Raw genomic sequence first — 19,591 nt, 5'->3', positions numbered from 1 at the left:
TTATGCAATTATTATGTGTTTTTTACGTGTTATTTTGTGTTATTATGTGTTATTATGTGTTATTATGTGGTTTTATGTGTTGTTTTGTGTTATTATGTGTTATTTTGTGTTATTATGTGTTATTATGTGGTTATTATGTGTTATTATGCGGTTATTGTGTGGTTATTGTGTGGTTAACATGTGTTATTATGTGTTATTATGTGTTATTATGCGGTTATTGTGTGGTTATTATGTGTTATTATGTGTTATTATGTGTTATTATGTGGTTATTGTGTGGTTATTATGTGGTATTATGTGCTATTATGTGTTATTATGTGTTATTATGTGGTTATTATGTGGTTATTATGTGTTATTATGTGGTTAGTATGTGGTTAGTATGTGTTATTATGTGGTTATTATGTGGTTATTATGTATTATTATGTGGTTATTGTGTGGTTATTATGTGGTATTATGTGCTATTATGTGTTATTATGTGTTATTATGTGGTTATTATGTGGTTATTATGTGTTATTATGTGGTTAGTATGTGGTTAGTATGTGTTATTATGTGGTTATTATGTGGTTATTATGTATTAGTATGTGGTTATTATGTGTTATTATGTGGTTATTATGTGTTATTATGTGTTATTATGTGTTATTATGTGTTATTATGTGGTTATTATGTGGTTATTATGTGTTATTATGTGTTATTATGTGGTTGCTGTTGCTCCTCGGGGGCCTCCGTACTTAATGTCATGCTGATAAGAAGGCTGGCAACATAAACATCACTCACAGTACAAGGAGTTGTTGAAATATAGTTTAGATGAATCGGACTACACAACAAAATGGATGTAATTGAACAGTGATATTGAGGGAACATTAAGAGATCAAACTGCCTTGCCCCAAGAGACCAGATGGTGTCCAGATCTTGGGCTGAGGCCAGGTGCTCCTTGGGAATGGTCTTACTCCGGGTTGTTCCGAACGGCTCTCCGGCCAGGAGCTGAGGGGAGAAATCAGATGGATTATTATGCCAGTACAATGAATGATATGGGGGGAGGAGTGGGGGCAAATGGATTAGAAAGGGACAATGTTACCATTGAATTTGCACACACACACACACACACACACACACAGAACTACAGGTCACACACACACACAGTTTAACTACCCACTCCATGCCTCAAACACAATAATATTTTCCCTAGATCTTTTATTTTCTCTTTTCTTCCGATCATAATCTACAATGATCTCCAAACAACCATAACATTGATCGGTCTTTCTGTATCAAGTAGCAACAGTAAGTTCTGATAAATAACAGGTGGATAATGGAGACACAACACTTAAAGGTTTGAATATTGACTGAATTATAGTACATAAATCATTCTATAATTAGGTCCAGATTCACCATGACTTCACCATGATGTCACCATGACTTGTCTTCACCATGACGTCACCATGACTTAACCATGACTTAACCATGTCTTCACCATAACTTCACCATGACATCACCATGACTTAACCATAACTTCACCATGACTTCACCATGACTTCAATATGACTTCATCACGATTTCACCATAACTTCACCATAACTTAACCATGACTTCACCATAACTTCACCATGACTTCACCATGACTTCAATATGACTTCACCATGACTTCACCATGACTTCATCACGATTTCACCATGACTTCACCATAACTTAACCATGACTTCACCATGACTTCAATATGACTTCGTCACAATTTCACCATGACTTCACCATGACTTCACCATAACTTCACCATGACTTCAATATGACTTCACCACGACTTCACCATGATTTCAATATGACTTCATCACGATTTCACCATGACTTCCCCATGACTTCAATATGACTTCATCACGATTTCACCATGACTTCACCATGACTTAACCATGATGTCACCACGACTTCACCACGATTTCACCATGACTTCACCATGACGTCACAATGACTTCACCATGTCTTCACCATGACGGTAAAATGTTTTATTGTCAGATACAAGCTAAAAGGGACTTAGTCTACAACCAGCGATCGGATTAAATCCCTACCAAAGTCTTATCTCTGAAAACTTCAGTCTACAAAAGAAAAATCCAATCTGTGAGGTTGGGGTGAATGAAGGAGGGAAAAGGTTGGTTGGAGAATGGATGGAAGGAAGGAGGGATGAAATGGAGGAGATTGGGAGTGAGTGATGTGCCAGCTGATGTCTGGGGAAATTGCCTGTGTCTGCATGTCAGCCGGCTAAATAAATCAGCCCTGCTTTTCCCGACATACCCAGACCAATAACAATGCCCTCTATGCATTATTTGTGACGTCTGGCACCAAAAGTGCAGATTTTTATTGTCATACTTTGCAAGCACATACCGGAATTTACAATATCTGTTAGGTCCTCTCTTGTATCCTCTGCATACAATTGACCATTGTAACATTCAGCTACATTCTACATTTGAAGCAGTCAAATCGTGTTAAATAAAGTTGAAATCCTCTATCGCTGTTTTTAAGTTTTGTTTTATGGAGAATTCAGTTTACTTCCTTTCCCTAATAACTTCATTATTTAGTCATGATAGACACATCTATGGTACACACATCCATGGTACACACATCCATGGTACACACATCTATGATACACACATCTATGGTACAAACAGCCCCTGTTCTTCTATTGATTGACACACACACACACACACACACACACACACACTAGAGGTCGACCGATTATGATTTTTCAACGTCAATACCGATACTGATACCGATTATTGGAGGACCAAAAAGGCAGATACCGATTAATCGGCCTTTTTCAAAATGTATTTATTTATTTGTAATAATGACAATTACAACAATACTGAATGAACACTTTTATTTTAACTTAATTTAATACATCAATAAAATCAATTTAGCCTCAAATAAATAATGAAACATGTTCAATTTGGTTTAAATAATGCAAAAAGAAGAAAGTAAAAGTGCAATATGTGCCATGTAAAAAAGCTAACGTTTAAGTTCCTTGCTCAGAACATGAGAACATATGAAAGCTGGTGGTTCCTTTTAACATGAGTCTTCAATATTTCAAGGTAAGAAGTTTTAGGTTGAGGTTATTATAGGAATTATAGGACTATTTCTCTCTATACGATTTGTATTTCATATACCTTTGACTATTGGATGTTCTTATAGGCACTTTAATATTGCCATAGCTTCTGTCCCTACCCATCGCTCCACAAAAGCTGCGGACCTTGCAGGGCAAGGGGAACAACTACTCCAAGTCTCAGACCGAGTGATGTTTGAAACGCTATTAGCGCACACCCCATTAACTAGCTAGCCATTTCACATCGGTTACACCAGCCTAATATCGGGAGCTGATAGGCTTGAAGTCATAAACAGCGCAATGCTTGAAGCACAGCGAAGAGCTGCTGGCAAAAAGCACGAAAGTGCTGTTTGAATGAATGCTTACGAGCCTGCTGCTGCCTACCACCGCTCAGTCAGACTGCTCTATCAAATATCAAATCATAGACTTAATTATAACATAATAACACACAGAAATACGAGCCATAGGTCATTAATATTGTCAAATCCGGAAACTATCATTTATAAAATAAACGTTTATTATTTCAGTGAAATACGGAACCGTTCGGTATTTTATCTAACGGGTGGCATCCCTTAAATATAAATATTCCGGTTACATTGCACAACCTTCAATGTTATGTCATAATTTCGTAAAATTCGGGCAAATTAGTTCGCAACGAGCCAGGTGGCCCAAACTGTTGCATATACCCTGACTCTGCGTGTAATGAACGCAAGAGAAGTGACACAATTTCCCTAGTTTAATATTGCCTGCTAACATGAATTTATTTTAACTAAATATGCAGGTTTAAAAATGTATACTTCTGTGTATTGATCTCAAGAAAGGCATTGGTGTTTATGGTTAGGTACATTCGTGCAATGATTATGATTTTTTCGCAAATGCGCTTTTGTTAAATCATCCCCGTTTGGCGAAGATGGCTGTCTTCGTTAGGAAGAAATAGTCTTCAGAGTTCGCAACGAGCCAGGTGGCCCAAACTGCTGCATATACCCTGACTCTGTTGCACAGAACGCAAGAGAAGTGACACAATTTCCCCAGTTAAAAGAAATTCATGTTAGCGGGCAATATTAACTAAATATGCAGGTTTAAAAATATATACTTGTGTATTGATTTTAAGAAAGGCATTGATGTTTAAGGTTAGGTACACATTGGTGCAACGACAGTGCTTTTTTCACGAATGCGCTTGTTAAATCACCCGTTTGGTGAAGTAGGCTATGATTCAATGATAAATTAACGCACTGCATCGATTATATGCAACGCAGGACAAGCTAGAAAAACTAGTAATATCATCAACCATGTGTAGTTAACTAGTGATTATGTTAAGACTGATTGTTTTTTATAACATACGTTTAATTCTAGCTAGAACCTTACCTTGGCTCCTTGATGCACTTGCATAACAGGTAGTCAGCCTGCCATGCAGTCTCCTCATGGAGTGCAATGTAATCGGCCATGATCGGTGTCCAAAAATGCTGATTACCGATTGTTATGAAAACTTGAAATCGGCCCTAATTAATCGGCCACTCTAACACACACACACACACACACACACACACACACACACACACACACACACACACACACACACACACACACACACACACACACACACACACACACACACACACCTCAGGTATGACTATGAATGCTCCAGTCATGACAGTAAGGACTATGTTGATACCAAACAGCCATCTGAGGAAGATGAAGTAGGAGGCCACCCCTGACCCAAAGTGACCTAAGAGGGAAACAGAGACAGGGGTGTATGGTGAAGTTACCCCAAGACACTGATATTGGGTCAGTTTTGCATTTTCACCACTAATGTTTAAGTTAAGGTTTGGGGTAGGTGGAGCTGATCCTAGATCTGTACTATGGGAAAGGAGACAGACAATCACAAATCATCTCAAACCAAACTGAAATTATTTTAAATTTCAGACATTACATTTATTTATTTAAAATTTTAATTGTCACATGCTTGGTAAACAACAGGTGTAGACTGAAATGCTAACTTACGGGCCCTTCCCAACAATGCAAAATACCAAAAATATAAATAAAATAACAATAGAAAAACATGTGTAACATGAGGAGTAAATACAATATAAATATATGAATAACTTGGCTATACACACGGGTTACCAGTACAGAGTCTATGTGCAGGGGTACGAGGTAATAACTTGGCTATACACACGGGTTACCAGTACAGAGTTGATGTGCAGGGGTACGAGGTAATTGAGGAAGATATAGTATGTAGGTATAGGTAGGGATAAAGTGACTAGACAACAGGATAGATAGTAGACAGGTGCAGCAGCTTCTGTGATGAGTGTGGAAGTGTGTGTGTGGCGACAGTGTGCCTGTGTGTCAATACAATTTTACAGTAAAATACACATTACAGTAAAAGGTAATGAACTAATATTTTACTGTAATATAGTCAATATCTTACATGTTCAAGTAAGTAATAAAATATGTTATTAAAAGTTGTTACTTTCTATTTTCTTGATCCTCATCTCCCAGGGAATAAACAGAACCACGATGTTGTACAGCAACCTGGAGACCTTCTTCAGCAGCTGAAAATATATAACCATTTTCTATTAGTGTGTGTGTATATATTTATATATATACTGTATATATTTGTCTGCATGGCTTTTTTGAATGATTGATTTACTGTTATTATCGTGTCTTATTTCAGATGCCCAAACCATTGGACTTAAACAGTCAATTATTTTCAGGGTTTATGTGCATGTGTGTGTGTTTGTGTTTAAGGAGGAAGAGGTTAAAATCTTTGCTTAATTCTCTCAGAGAAGATCTGTTGATTCAGTAGCCAACACATACAAAGCAACACCAGTCAAGTCCCATCAGTTAACATCAAATGAACAGATCCCACTGTACCATAGATAAATATTGTACTTAATTAATTTCATGATTTCGTGATAGGGAGGGGTACTTCATTCAAAAGTCAAGATATGATTATTCATATACACATAAGTCCATTCGTTGAACAAATGGATGTGATTTCTAAATTGTAATTAAGCAGAAGCCAATATATATATATATAATTAATTATTCCTCATCAATCTACTTTCTAAAAGTCAATTAATTTTAATGGTGCTTCGGTAGCCTTGCCCAATCCCTCCTGAACATTTTAATTAAACCAAACCATAACAACAGGCTATAAATTTGCTTGGCTGCGGTTTGCTGAGGCTGTGTGTGTGCCTATGTGTGTGTGCGTGTTTGTGTGCGCGAGCGTGTGTGTGTGTGCGTGTGCGCGTGTGTGTGCGTGTGTGTGTACATGTGTACGTGTGTTTGTGTGTGTGTGTGTGTGTGTGTGTGTGTGTGTGTGTGTGTGTGTGTGTGTGTATGTGTGTGTGTGTGTGTGTGTGTGTATGTGTGTGTGTGTGTGTGTACAGAGAGAAGCCTACAGGCAGAGGGAGCAGTGTCGAGCTCTAACCTCACGGTCTCGTAAACACAGTGAGAACAGAAAGGCAATGTTAAGTGTATAACTCAGCCTACAGAACAGAGGGAATGGACACAGTAACAATCAGGCTGAAGACATCAGATTGTTGCACTGCAGTAGAGAAATAGTAAGCTAATTCTCTTAGCTAATTTTCAATTAAATCATTTGTGAAAAGTAGCCTGACACATTGATATGCCTGACACAGCAGAGTTTGTTTCATTGTTTGAAAACAACAGTACACTATGAGATGTCAAAACGTAATACTTAACCTGTTGCCTTTGTTTACTAGAACCCCCATATTTTGGACAAAGTAGATCATCCACATGCAATAAAATGTGCTACAGCAAGTGAAACTATGACCATGAAGATGCATTTTAAGTGGTACAGTCATTGTGTTGTATAATATGAGTGTGTTTGTGAACCTTCTTGCAGTATGTGTTGTTTATCAGGACAGGTGTGTGTGTGTGTGTGTGTGTGTGTGTGTGTGTGTGTGTGTGTGTGTGTGTGTGTGTGTGTGTGTGTGTGTGTGTGTGTGTGTGAGTGTGTGTGTGTATGTGAACCCACATCAGCCCCAGCAGCCTGGTACCCTCTGGTCCTTGTTAGCCTCCCCTCGTACTTCAGGACAATCTCTCTGGCCTGCCTGGAACAAACACAGGGAGATAACAATGGCTTTTAAACTCTGATCTACAGTCAGTAGGAACACAAACACATCACACTGGAAGAGTGAATATGATTCAACACACTGATCTAGGTAAATCAGATATAGTAAAACATTTTAAAGACATGTAAATTATGATTCCAGAGATTGATGTAATTTCAGACAAAAATAACTTGCAGCAGGTTAAACCCTTGCATGTTATTTCACAAACTGGTCCTAGTTCAGCTTTACTGTGCGTGGGAGTAGAGTATTCCTACTGTGGTTCTCAACCCATCACTGGTCCTAGTTCAGCTTTACTGTGCGTGGGAGTAGAGTATTCCTACTGTGGTTCTCAACCCATCACTGGTCCTAGTTCAGCTTTACTGTGCGTGGGAGTAGAGTATTCCTACTGTGGTTCTCAACCCATCACTGGTCCTAGTTCAGCTTTACTGTGCGTGGGAGTAGAGTATTCCTACTGTGGTTCTCAACCCATCACTGGGGTAGTTCAGATGTCTGTGGCACTTGCTCTAATCAACGGTGCCTACTCTCAACAGGCTTTTGACAGACTCATGTGCTCCTCTGAAATTATACATCTTAAATAAAAATGGTTTAGAGCAGATTAAAAATATATTTTAGAAAGAGAGGAGGAGACTAAATAAAAAGAGCCAAAGCGGGAAGGGTGGAGACGGACGGTAACGGATTCTGGTTTCCATGGTTTCGTACTTGTGCCTATATCACCAGACCATTGGGCCTGCACACTCTTTTCATCTTTCAACTTGCTTATGGTACTACTACTAGGATAAAATGTATTGTTGATATCCTGTATGTTATGGTACTACTAAGATAAACTCTATGGTTGATATCCTGTATGTTATGGTACTACTACTAGGATAAACTCTATGGTTGATATCCTGTATGTTATGGTACTACTACTAGGATAAACTCTATGGTTGATATCCTGTATGTCATGGTACTACTACTAGGATAAAATGTATTGTTGATATCCTGTATGTTATGGTACTACTACTAGGATAAACTCTATGGTTGATATCCTGTATGTCATGGTGCTACTAAGATAAACTCTATGGTTGATATCCTATATGTCATGGTGCTACTAAGATAACTCTATGGTTGATATCCTGTATGTTATGGAACTACTAAGATAAACTCTATGGTTGATATCCTGTATGTCATGGTGCTACTAAGATAACTCTATGGTTGATATCTTGTATGTTATGGTACTACTACTAAGATAACTCTATGGTTGATAACCTGTATGTTATGGTACTACTACTAAGATAACTCTATGGTTGATATCTTGTATGTTATGGTACTACTACTAAGATAACTCTATGGTTGATATCTTGTATGTTATGGTACTACTACTAAGATAACTCTATGGTTGATATCCTGTATGTTATGGTACTACTACTAAGATAACTCTATGGTTGATAACCTGTATGTTATGGTACTACTACTAGGATAAACTCTATGGTTGATATCATTTATGTTTGTAACGACTGTCTGATTGCTGCATTGGTACAGGTGTCCCTATTAAAAGATATAGCTGTTTAAATACCTAGATAAATAAAATGCACTGGAAATATAAAATATACATATTTAATACCAAAAAAAAGTTGAGTGTGCCATTTCAAAACAAATCAAATGAAATTCGAGATAAACGGGGACAGGAAGTTCACAACAAGCAAAACAGGTGAAAACGGGGGTATGAACCAGTGATTTGCAGTGTAAAATATGAGGTGTTTTTGCAGGGTGTGTAATCAGCAGTATTCACCCAGAGATTACTGAGGACGTAAAACGCAGGCTTGCATCTCATCCGTGTGACGGTCATAAAGCCTAGAGCAGTAATAACAAACCACCCATATAAAACCTGCTATGGCTAGAACCTACTCAGCACATCTCTCTCGCTCTCTCTCGCTCGCTCACTCTCTCGTTCTCCTGAAGTGATGCTCTTTGAGAAAAATACTGTAAACGGCTGTAGTCAAATCACATCTATGTTTGGTTATAAAAAAGAGCGACTTTAGGCTATTTACTGTATTAAAAAATGAATATTTAATTGTGTTTGCCTGACAACGCAACAAAATATTAACATTTAAAAAATATGTATCTGCTGCTTGGATAGTTCCATCTGAGCCACTGGCTTAATCCCGTTCTTTAACTTTTATTTTTGGTTGAGTTGGAGACGTGGATCTAACTTGTAGACAATTTAATAGGCTATTTACTGTATTTCAATCCATTCAATTCATCCAGAAACCCCAGGCCTGTTGTTCTATTGTCGTTGAGGACTTTGAAAATGCTATACAGGCTTAAATAGCCTCATTGATGATACGTGAGTGATACAGTATGGTCACTTTGCTCTGTTAAACCTTCCCCTTTGGAATGACTTCCATAGCAACGGTGAATCTAAGTGGAGATCTCAACAATCATTGTCACAATAGCACATTGGTAATAGTCAGTGACAAACATCATAGCTAACCAGGGCTGGGCTTGGTTAAAACCCTGGGAAAGAGACCAAAGGGTAGCTGTAGATAGATCAACTCTCCAGTAGGAAGTGCTGCCCAGACTGTTGTTTGTTTTCTGAAAGTGGATATAACATTGAAGATCTGACATTGTTTTAAAGGTAAAAATTCAACATATTTTATAGAAGGTTATCTATGTTGAAAATTGGTTACCATGATGACATAATCCTATGGTTGAAATTTCACCCTCAAAACACTTTACGAAGATAACGTTTTTCAAATCCAATGTATTTTCCATGTAGATTCCACGTCACAATACAGAACCAGGCAAAGTATTATTGTATTATTGTACAATGTAGAGAATAGCCAAAATAAAGAAAAACCCTTGAATGAGTAGGTATTCTAAAACCTTTGACCGGTAGTGTATATTGACAAATGATGTTGAAACAACGTTGATTCAACCAGTTTGTGTCAAGAGGGACACAACCCATCCCCTTATCCAATTATCAGCTGATGTCAAACACACGTGGGTCTACAAATACAATTCTCTTCCTCAATAGTGAGTAGCAAAAGAATACTATATAAAAAGTCTAAATGACTATGACATCCTGGCATTTAAAGCATACTAAACCTGATCATTTTGACATACTATAAGACTTAAATATTTGCAAACCTAAAATGCTTACTATTTAGGACATAGGTATAGGTATCTGGACAAGGTCCAAATGTCTAATCTGTGTTGTCAGGAGACATCTGGATTCCGATTTGAATTTAATAGCATCCTAAACCCCCAGAACAGGAAACAAACACAAAGGTATCAGGTGTGTCCCTCTACATGCATGGTGTTTGTATAATCAATGTGTGTGTGGGACTAGAGGTTCCGACCCCAGTAAAAATAGGAACCAGGCGAACTAACAGCTGATGAAATAATTACTCCGCTAATTTGGTTCATTTTCTGTGGGAGGAGCCATTAACGTGGCGAGGGAGTGAGGAGCCCGGGAGAGGCAGATGTTAATCGTTATTTACTTCGCCTCATGCTTTACATTCCGATGGCTCCTCCGCCCATTAGCGACAGAGAGTTAGCGCCTTTTCACCATTTATGAGCTCTCAGGTGTTAATGAAGAGCTAGTGTTTACATGTTTCCCCTATCTGGCATGTTAATGGGTTTGGATAACCAGACTGCAGGGGGGAAAACAACAGCGAAGAGGGAACAAAACGTGCACTTGACTATGCATAGGGTTTCTTATACTGTGGTCAAATGCATCTTGTGATAAATCCATTTGTATACCTGTCCTGTCCATCTTAAGGAATTAAACCTAAGGTTGCGTCCCCAATGGCCCCCTCTGCCCTACATAGTGCAATACTTTTGACCAGAACCCTATATGCCCTGGTAAAAAATTGTGCACTAAATATGGAATAGGGTGCCATTTTGGAGAGTTCTAAGATGCTGTACCTAAATCTCTGCCTTGGTTATATTGAGCTCCAACACCTGTTACCATGAATTAGTATTATAACTATTGGACCTGTTACCTTGAATTAGTATTATAACTATTGGACCTGTTACCTTGAATTAGAATTATAACTATTGGACCTGTTACCTTGAATTAGTATTATAACTATTGGACCTGTTACCTTGAATTAGTATTATAACTATTGGACCTGTTACCTTGAATTAGAATTAGAACTATTGGACCTGTTACCTTGAATTAGTATTATAACTATTGGACCTGTTACCTTGAATTAGTATTATAACTATTGGACCTGTTACCTTGAATTAGTATTATAACTATTGGACCTGTTACCTTGGATTAGAATTATAACTATTGGACCTGTTACCTTGAATTAGTATTATAACTATTGGACCTGTTACCTTGGATTAGAATTAGAACTATTGGACCTGTTACCTTGAATTAGAATTATAACTATTGGACCTGTTACCTTGAATTAGTATTATAACTATTGGACCTGTTACCTTGAATTAGTATTATAACTATTGGACCTGTTACCTTGAATTAGTATTATAACTATTGGACCTGTTACCTTGAATTAGTATTATAACTATTGGACCTGTTACCTTGAATTAGTATTATAACTACTGGACCTGTTACCTTGAATTAGAATTATAACTATTGGACCTGTTACCTTGAATTAGTATTATAGCTATTGGACCTGTTACCTTGAATTAGTATTATAACTATTGGACCTGTTACCTTGAATTAGTATTATAACTATTGGACCTGTTACCTTGAATTAGAATTATAACTTTTATACATTTTACCATGAATTAGTTAGTAGTAGTTATTGGAACATTTTTCTTGGGTAAGCCCCATTTTCTAATTCATTTGATTATTTTCTTTAATCACAAAAACAATGCAATTTAAAAGGCCTACTGTTCTTCTGCGGAGGTGTTTAATTTATGTATGAATAGCTGGAATGTTTTTTGTCACCTCACTCTCTAGGCTGGAGTACTGTGGTGAAGGACAATACCATAACACAGGCTTGAGTACTCCGGTGCTGGACAATACCATAACACAGGCTTGAGTACTCCGGTGCTGGACAATACCATAACACAGGCTTGAGTACTCCGGTGCTGGACAATACCATAACACAGGCTTGAGTACTCCGGTGCTGGACAATACCATAACACAGGCTTGAGTACTCCGGTGCTGGACAATACCATAACACAGGCTTGAGTACTCCGGTGCTGGACAACACCATAACACAGGCTTGAGTACTCCGAGGCTGGACAATACCATAACACACAACACCATTTTTTAGGACCACTTTCATTAAGCAATACAGCAGTGTGTGGGCTTTACAGTGTGTGTATGATTTACTTCAGAGATTTGAGTTTGTGTCTCATGGGCTGAGCTCGGGTGTGCATGTTGGTGATGGTGTGTACATGTGTGTCTACTCAATTCAGTATGTGTGCATCTAAGTGCCTTACTTGAGGGCTTTGAGCTTGCGTCTCATAGGCCAGGCTCGGGTGCGTATGTTGGCGATGATCTCCTTCTGAAACTGGATGTTCTGGAACATCTGCTCTGGGTCGTTGCTGTCCGCATGCTCATCCTCCTTGCCCTCCTCATCTGATTGGCTGCAATGGGACAGAAGGAGAGGGGTCAACATGTTATCTTGATGGACAGCTGTGCTCTGCTGTGTGAGTGAAGACAGACTCAAAGAAGCAGGATGTTGATAGTTGCTTTTTTCTTGTAAAGTCAATTTCCTCACAAGCAAGGCAAATGGTAAGAGTTCATAACATGACACACACACACACACATGCCCACCTGCACCAGAAGCAGGCATGCACCAAACACACACACAAAAAGTGAATGTACACAGTCCCTACATTAAAATATCAACGTAATCCACACAGTTTATTTTTCATTTAAAAATGCAGTGAACCTAAAACAAGATTGAATCACTATTTGTTTAAGTCATACACATGAACTTAATTATCAAAGTGAGGATACTGAATGACATGAAAATGTATAGGAGGAATGGTTGGGTAGATAATTTAACTCCTACAATATAAATATTCAGCTTGAGCGGGAGATAATGAAAATCTTAAATACTCAGTCACAGGATGCGTATGACTCCGTCCTCCTGAAGAAAACTCCAGTACCCTGTGCTCTCCAGTCACTCGTCTGGTCAATCTGTCAATTATAGAAGCAGTGTTCCCTGACGACTGGAAATCTGCTGTCATAACACCAATCTTCAAGGCTGGAGATCCAACTGATGTGGCCAAATATAGGCCCATCTGCATTCTCCCAATCATATCCAAGGTGGTAGAAGAGGTGGTGGCCAACCAACTAATAGCCCACCTAAACTCAGGTCACTCTCCTCTCCATCCAATGCAGTTTGGTTTCAGGACACATCATTAAACCGAAATGGCAAACTGCTTATTTGTCAAGGAAATAATGTCCAAATTTGCCAAAGGTTGAGTTGTGACAGCTGTTTTCCTGGATTTAAAGAAAGCATTCGACACAGTGAACCACAATGTGCTGCTATCCAAACTGTCAACCCACAAACTATCAGCACACACAAACAGATGGATGGAATCCTGTCTAACCAAAAGAAAACAATGCACCAAAAATCTAACTTTCAACATCCGCTCACTGCTCTGTCGGGGTCCCTCAAGGATCCATTTTGTGCCCACTTTAATTTAGTATATACATCAATGCAGATGTATGCAGACGATACAGTCTTCTACTGTATGTACATGTCAAGACAAAGCAACAGCCGGCTCTTAAAATTACAACAGCAACGAACAAAATAGCTGACTGGTTGGACTATTCATGTCTAACATTGAACATAACAAAAACTGTCTGCATGTAAATTCCCTCAGACCATCAGCCTGAGGGAATTTCATAAAAATGTAAATTGTAAAACATTTAAAAAGTTATCCTTTTTAGATAAAACTATACAAAATATAATCAGGTCACCAAATAACTATTTTGCTAAGGTCTACAGTAGCCTCAACAGCACTCTGTAGGGTAGCACCATGGTGTAGCCAGAGGACAGCTAGCTTCCGTCCTCCTCTGTGTATATTCACATCAATACAAAACCTAGGAGGCTCATGCTTCTCACCGCCTTCCATAGACTTACACAGAAATTATGACAACTTCCGGATGACGTCCTCCAGCCTATCAGCCTATCAGCCTATTGCAGCACGAACTGACATGCTGTCAGTAATCTTTTACATCAATAGCAGTCAATATTTAATCATCACTTTATTCAGTCTCATCTGAAAGTTATAAATTCTTGGTTATCTTCAAAAACCCTGGCTAAAATGTCGAATCAGCAATACAAAATTTGGTTTAATTATTTATTGACTAAATACTTAAATAATCACACAGAATTACATCTACACAGAATGGATCATACATTGATTACAAATTATGTCATAAAGAAAACGTCCCTGGTGGACGGAACAGATAAGACAGCTGGTTACACAAAGAGAGGGGGTTGGATTTGAATGAAAGAGCGGGAAGACTGAGTAACAAAGGGAGACGCTATGCTATCGTAAATACAGTATCTTATGCATTCTAAATTACCGCCCATTTGAAAAAGGTAAATTCAATTAATATTTACTCTGAGCTGCGCTTCGGTAGGTTGGTCGTAGATGGTAGGCCAGGTTGTCCTTTGAAGCATGTCTGGTGGTAGAACGGTTACTTTGTGGTATTGTTGTGTGTGTTAGATTGGATACATCATCCGTCCTTTCCTAGCCCACATTTACAGCGGCTGCTGCTAACTCAAAGCCTAGGAGGTATCACCTCTGGAGTGAATAAGAGTTCAAAGTTCACACCAAGTTGCCATACTTTTAAGCTCATGCTATATTCTGGCTGGTATAGTCGAAATTCATCCTTCCAGGGTGTAGGTCGTCACCTTCACATTGAAATTCGATGCCAATTGCGTTAGGTTCTTGCTGATGTTGGCTTCGTTCTGTAGGTGGTCTTTGTCCTTTCAACGGGGGGACTGCCAGTCCGCACGTCCTTGGAACAGGAAGTTACATTTTCGTCCAGGGGGTTATATGGGATTGGGGGAGAGAGCCGTGTTTCATAGTTTACAACCCATGTCTGTTCACTTCGGCGGGGCCTCTGAGTGAGCAGAAGGGTGTTCTTCTGACAAACCGTTCTTTCATTAAGAAGCAAAAAATTACATTTGACCTTTTCACAAATAGTTTCATATTTAAACATTTAAATTGCACAACAATTCCATGTGAATCTGATAACTAGAATGTGTAGATTTTCCAACAGTTTATGTCGTCCTATCATCAGTAATCATGTCTCAGACGCCAACTGAACTGACATCATATTCATTAAATCCCAAAGCATATTTTCAACTGGTTGGATTACGGAAACATGGTTCCGTTTCCCATCTTGTGATGTCACTAGACTCTCACCAGTCACCTTAAATGTGTCTCTCGACCTGTGTGCACCTACGTTGTAAACTTTCATTCATAGGCTAGGTTGTAGCAACCACATGATGGGCATAGGGAAAATTCGAGTATCATGTAGTAGCCTAAACCTATCGCTGTTACATTTAACTGGGTGAATGGAATATGAATGAGAGTCATCCAATATGCTGTAAGAGAAATAAGGCCACGTTCATGAACAAAGAAAACGGCCCTGACCACTGGTCACAACCTGGTCACAAGATAATATCACATCAATGAAAACACTTCAAAAGCTCTAAAAACAAACTCTGAAAGTGCTAGGGAAAAAATGACCACTGCAATATCATTAAGAAATATAACCTACTGAGATTTGACAAGTTCTTATGCCTCTGATGATTAAGATCACTCATGACCTTGCCCCACCTCCTCTTTGTTGCATATTGCAAAGACAATACCAGGAGGACAAGAGCTTCAACCAGAGGAGACTGCTCAGCTCAGTTTAGATCCACTACATTTGTCCAGACAACTTCCTCAGTCGGAGCGTCTGGATTATGGAACCCCCTGCCAACCAGTGTGACAGAGTGCAGTACTTCTGCTAGCTTCAAGACAAACCTGGAGAAGTGGCTAAAGGCAAACCAGCCATGTGGACATGTGTAGGAAAAAGGGACATACTCTTTTGTAATATTATAACTAGAATGTCTATTGTTGTATGTATGTACAGTACCAGTCAAAACTCATTCTAGGTTGTTTCTTTATTTTTACTATGTTCTATGTTGTAGATTAATAGTGAAAACATCAAAACTATGAAATAACACATATCATGTAGTAACCAAAAAAAGTGTTAAACAAATCAAAATATATTTCCTATTTCATATTTTAGATTCTTCAAAGTAGCCACCCTTTGCCTTGATGACAGCTTTGCACATACTTTAGTCATTTTCTCAACCAGTTTCATGAGGAACGCTTTTCAAACAGTCTTGAAGGAGTTCCCACATATGCTGAGCACTTGTTGGCTGCTTTTCCTTCACTCTGAGGTCCAACTAATCCCAAACCATCTCAATTGGTTTGAGATCAGGTGATTGTGGAGGCCAGGTCACCTGATGCAGCACTCCATCGCTCTCCTTCTTGGTCAAATAGCCCTTACACAGTCTGGAGGTATTTTTTTGGTCATTATCCTGTTGAAAAAAAAATGACAGTCCCACTAAGCATAAAACAGATGGGATGGCGTATTGCTGCATAATGCTGTGGTAAACATGCTGGTTAAGTGTGACTTGAATTCTAAATAAATCAGACAGTGTCACCAGCAAAGCACCCCCACACCATCACACCTCCTCCTCCATCCAATACACATGCAGAGATCATCCGTTCACCTACTCTGAGTCTCACAAAGACGGCGATTTGAACCCACATTTCCAATTTGGACCCCACAGACCAAAGGACAGATTTCCACCGGTCTAATGAACATTGCTCGTGTTTCTTGGCCAAAGCAAGTATCTTCTTCTTATTGGGTGTCCTTTAGTAGATGCTTCTTTGCAGCAATTCAACCATGAAGGCCTGATTAACACAGAACACAGTCTCCTCTGAACAGTTGATGTTGAGATGTGTCTGTTACTTGAACTCCGTGAAGCATTTTTTTGGGCTGCAATCTGAGGCTGGTAACTCTAATGAACTTATCCTCTGCAGCAGAGGTAACTCTGGGTCTTCCTTTCTGTGGCAGTCCTCATGAGAGCCAGTTTATCATAGAGCTTGATATTTTTGTGACTGCACTTGAGGAAACAGAAAATTACAGAAATTTCCCAGATTGACTGACCTTCATGTCTTGAAGTACTGATGGACTGTCATTTCTCTTTGCTTATTTGAGCTGTTCTTGCCATAATATGGACTTGGTCTTTTACCAAATGGGGCTATCTTCTGTATAATACCCCTACCTTGTCACAACACAACTGATTGTCTCAAACGCATTAGGAAGGAAAGAAATTCCACAAATTAAAGCAGCTGTTAATTGTAATGATTTCCAGGTGACTACCTCATGAAGCTGGTTGAGAGAATGTGTAAAGCTGTCATCAAGACAAAGGGTGGCTACTTTGAAGAATCTCAAATATAAAATATATTTGGATTTGTTTAACACTTTTCTGGTTACTACAGTACATGATTCCATATGTGTTGATTCATAGATTTGATATCTTCACTATTATTATTCAATGTAGAAAATAGTAAAAAAATAAAGAAAAACCCAGGAATGAGTAGGTGTATCCAAACTTTTGCCTGGTACTGTATATATATTTGAATAGTGTGTTATATTGTAGCATTGTATTGATGTTGATTGTTTTCTGCCCAGGGACTACAGATGAAAATGAGCAATCTAGCTCAATCTGGTGCAATGGCATGTTGTACATGGTCCCCGACAAATACATGAATAGATCAGAAATAATATGAGGACCAGAATGGCAACAAGCCCTTGGGCTGTATTGGGTTTTATCATCCATATTGTATTATATATGTAATGTTGTCTCCTGCTGGAGCCTTCTACCTTAATTATCAAATACATTCAGTCAATCAATCACTAACCTGTTTGACAACCTGGATGAGGATACATTTATACTACAACAGTTTCCATGTATACATGTAAATTACACTTTTGCAAGTCATAAAAAAGGATGCTTTGGAGTTGAGGTCAAAAACTGAGAAATAATAATGTCCTCTGTCCACACAATGCATATTCATTTGGCACATGGAAAGCATAATTTAATATCAACATGAATAGAATAGTACAAAATGGAATAAAGGGTTCCAATAGGGTTTATCGGCTGTCCCGTAGGAGAACCCTTTTTGATTCCAGGTAGAACCCTTTTGGGTTCCATGTAGAGCCCTCTGTGGAAAGTATTCTAAATGGAATCCAAATGGGTTCTACCTGGAACCAAAAAGGGATCTTCAAAGGGTCGTCCTATGGGGACAGCGGAATAACCCTGTTAGGTTCAAGGTAACACCTTTTTTCTAAGATTGTAGAACTCACCCTGGCTGGTTGTCTTGATAAGATGAGTAAATCCGCCTGGAGTTCTTCCTGACACTCTTGTGTCGCTTCACGGTAGTCAAGGGTCTACTGACCACAGCAGTCTCAGACACGCCACTCATCCTGACCGTAATTCAGCAATCGTGTGTGTTTCTGGGTGTGGGTATATGTATGCAAGCTTAAACGTTCAGCTCTGTCCATCCATCTGTGTGTGTGTTAGGGTCAGACTGTGTATGTGCATGACGAGTGTCCCTGCGTGTGTGTGTTCTCCGTGGTATTTGCTTGACCGCGTGTGTGTGCAGTTCAGTTCAAACTTTCAGAAAGCACTGACTTGACACATCCCCCTGTGCTCTCCTGAGACTCTCTGCAGACTGATTGAGGCAAAGCTGAATGAAGTCTAGGGGCCGTGTGTGTGTGTGTGCGTGTTGGAGCTGAGAGACGGGAGTGGCTGGGGCAACCTGCAGTCGTGGTACCTCATTGGAGCATCAGACAGACCCTTGGCCGCACAAGCCCTGCCTGACTCTTTCTCGGATCCAATCAGAGAAATACTGAACTCTTAAAGGGCTAGTGCATGCAACACACACACCACGCAACACACACACACCACACACACACACCTTCATGGCTGTCATGAGTTGTATATTTGTGGCTCACACAACTATGGTTGGTTTGTGTGTTTTTCTCCAATCAAACTCAAATAATGAATCAATGATAATATCTTCTAACAGTAAAGCCTGTGACTCCATTCATTCAAACCCATAATGCAGTATAGGCCACTGGGAGGGGAGTTTACTTGGTGTTTTTTTTACAATAGCAATTTGCTCATCCATTTGACCCAAGTGAAATTAATACAATCTAAAACCTTTATCAATTCACTTCATGAACTGACTGAATTGAAAAGTGAATTGATCTAACCCTGGTAGATAGTGGATACCGATCATAGTATATGATCATTTAAATAATATAGTGTACATTGTAATTCTTTCGATTTCATTCAGTGTCTTTCCTAAGCAGGTCTAAAATGAAACCCTAAGCATTAAATAAACCTCT

At 38.9% G+C, this 19,591-nt stretch overlaps 1 protein-coding gene across 1 annotated transcript in view; it reads right to left on the bottom strand.

The window, feature by feature from the left end:
* LOC110506171 (transmembrane channel-like protein 3) overlaps window positions 1–18,663 on the bottom strand; it is a 60,944-nt gene extending 42,281 nt beyond the window's left edge. Inside the window, exons 1-6 of the mRNA XM_036981790.1 lie at window positions 18,545–18,663; window positions 12,583–12,729; window positions 7,083–7,158; window positions 5,550–5,631; window positions 4,699–4,805; window positions 880–978 (exon numbers count right to left, since the gene is read on the bottom strand). Of these exons, the coding sequence (XP_036837685.1) occupies window positions 880–978; window positions 4,699–4,805; window positions 5,550–5,631; window positions 7,083–7,158; window positions 12,583–12,729; window positions 18,545–18,663 (630 nt within the window). The remainder of the gene's footprint in view (window positions 1–879; window positions 979–4,698; window positions 4,806–5,549; window positions 5,632–7,082; window positions 7,159–12,582; window positions 12,730–18,544) is intronic.
* Window positions 18,664–19,591: the final 928 nt, after the last annotated feature.

This window comes from Oncorhynchus mykiss, chromosome 6, assembly GCF_013265735.2.
Source record: "Oncorhynchus mykiss isolate Arlee chromosome 6, USDA_OmykA_1.1, whole genome shotgun sequence".
NCBI classification, from domain to species: Eukaryota; Metazoa; Chordata; class Actinopteri; order Salmoniformes; family Salmonidae; genus Oncorhynchus; species Oncorhynchus mykiss.
The sequence above is the reverse complement of the archived record's forward strand: the minus strand, read 5'-3'. Positions and strand labels throughout refer to the sequence as shown.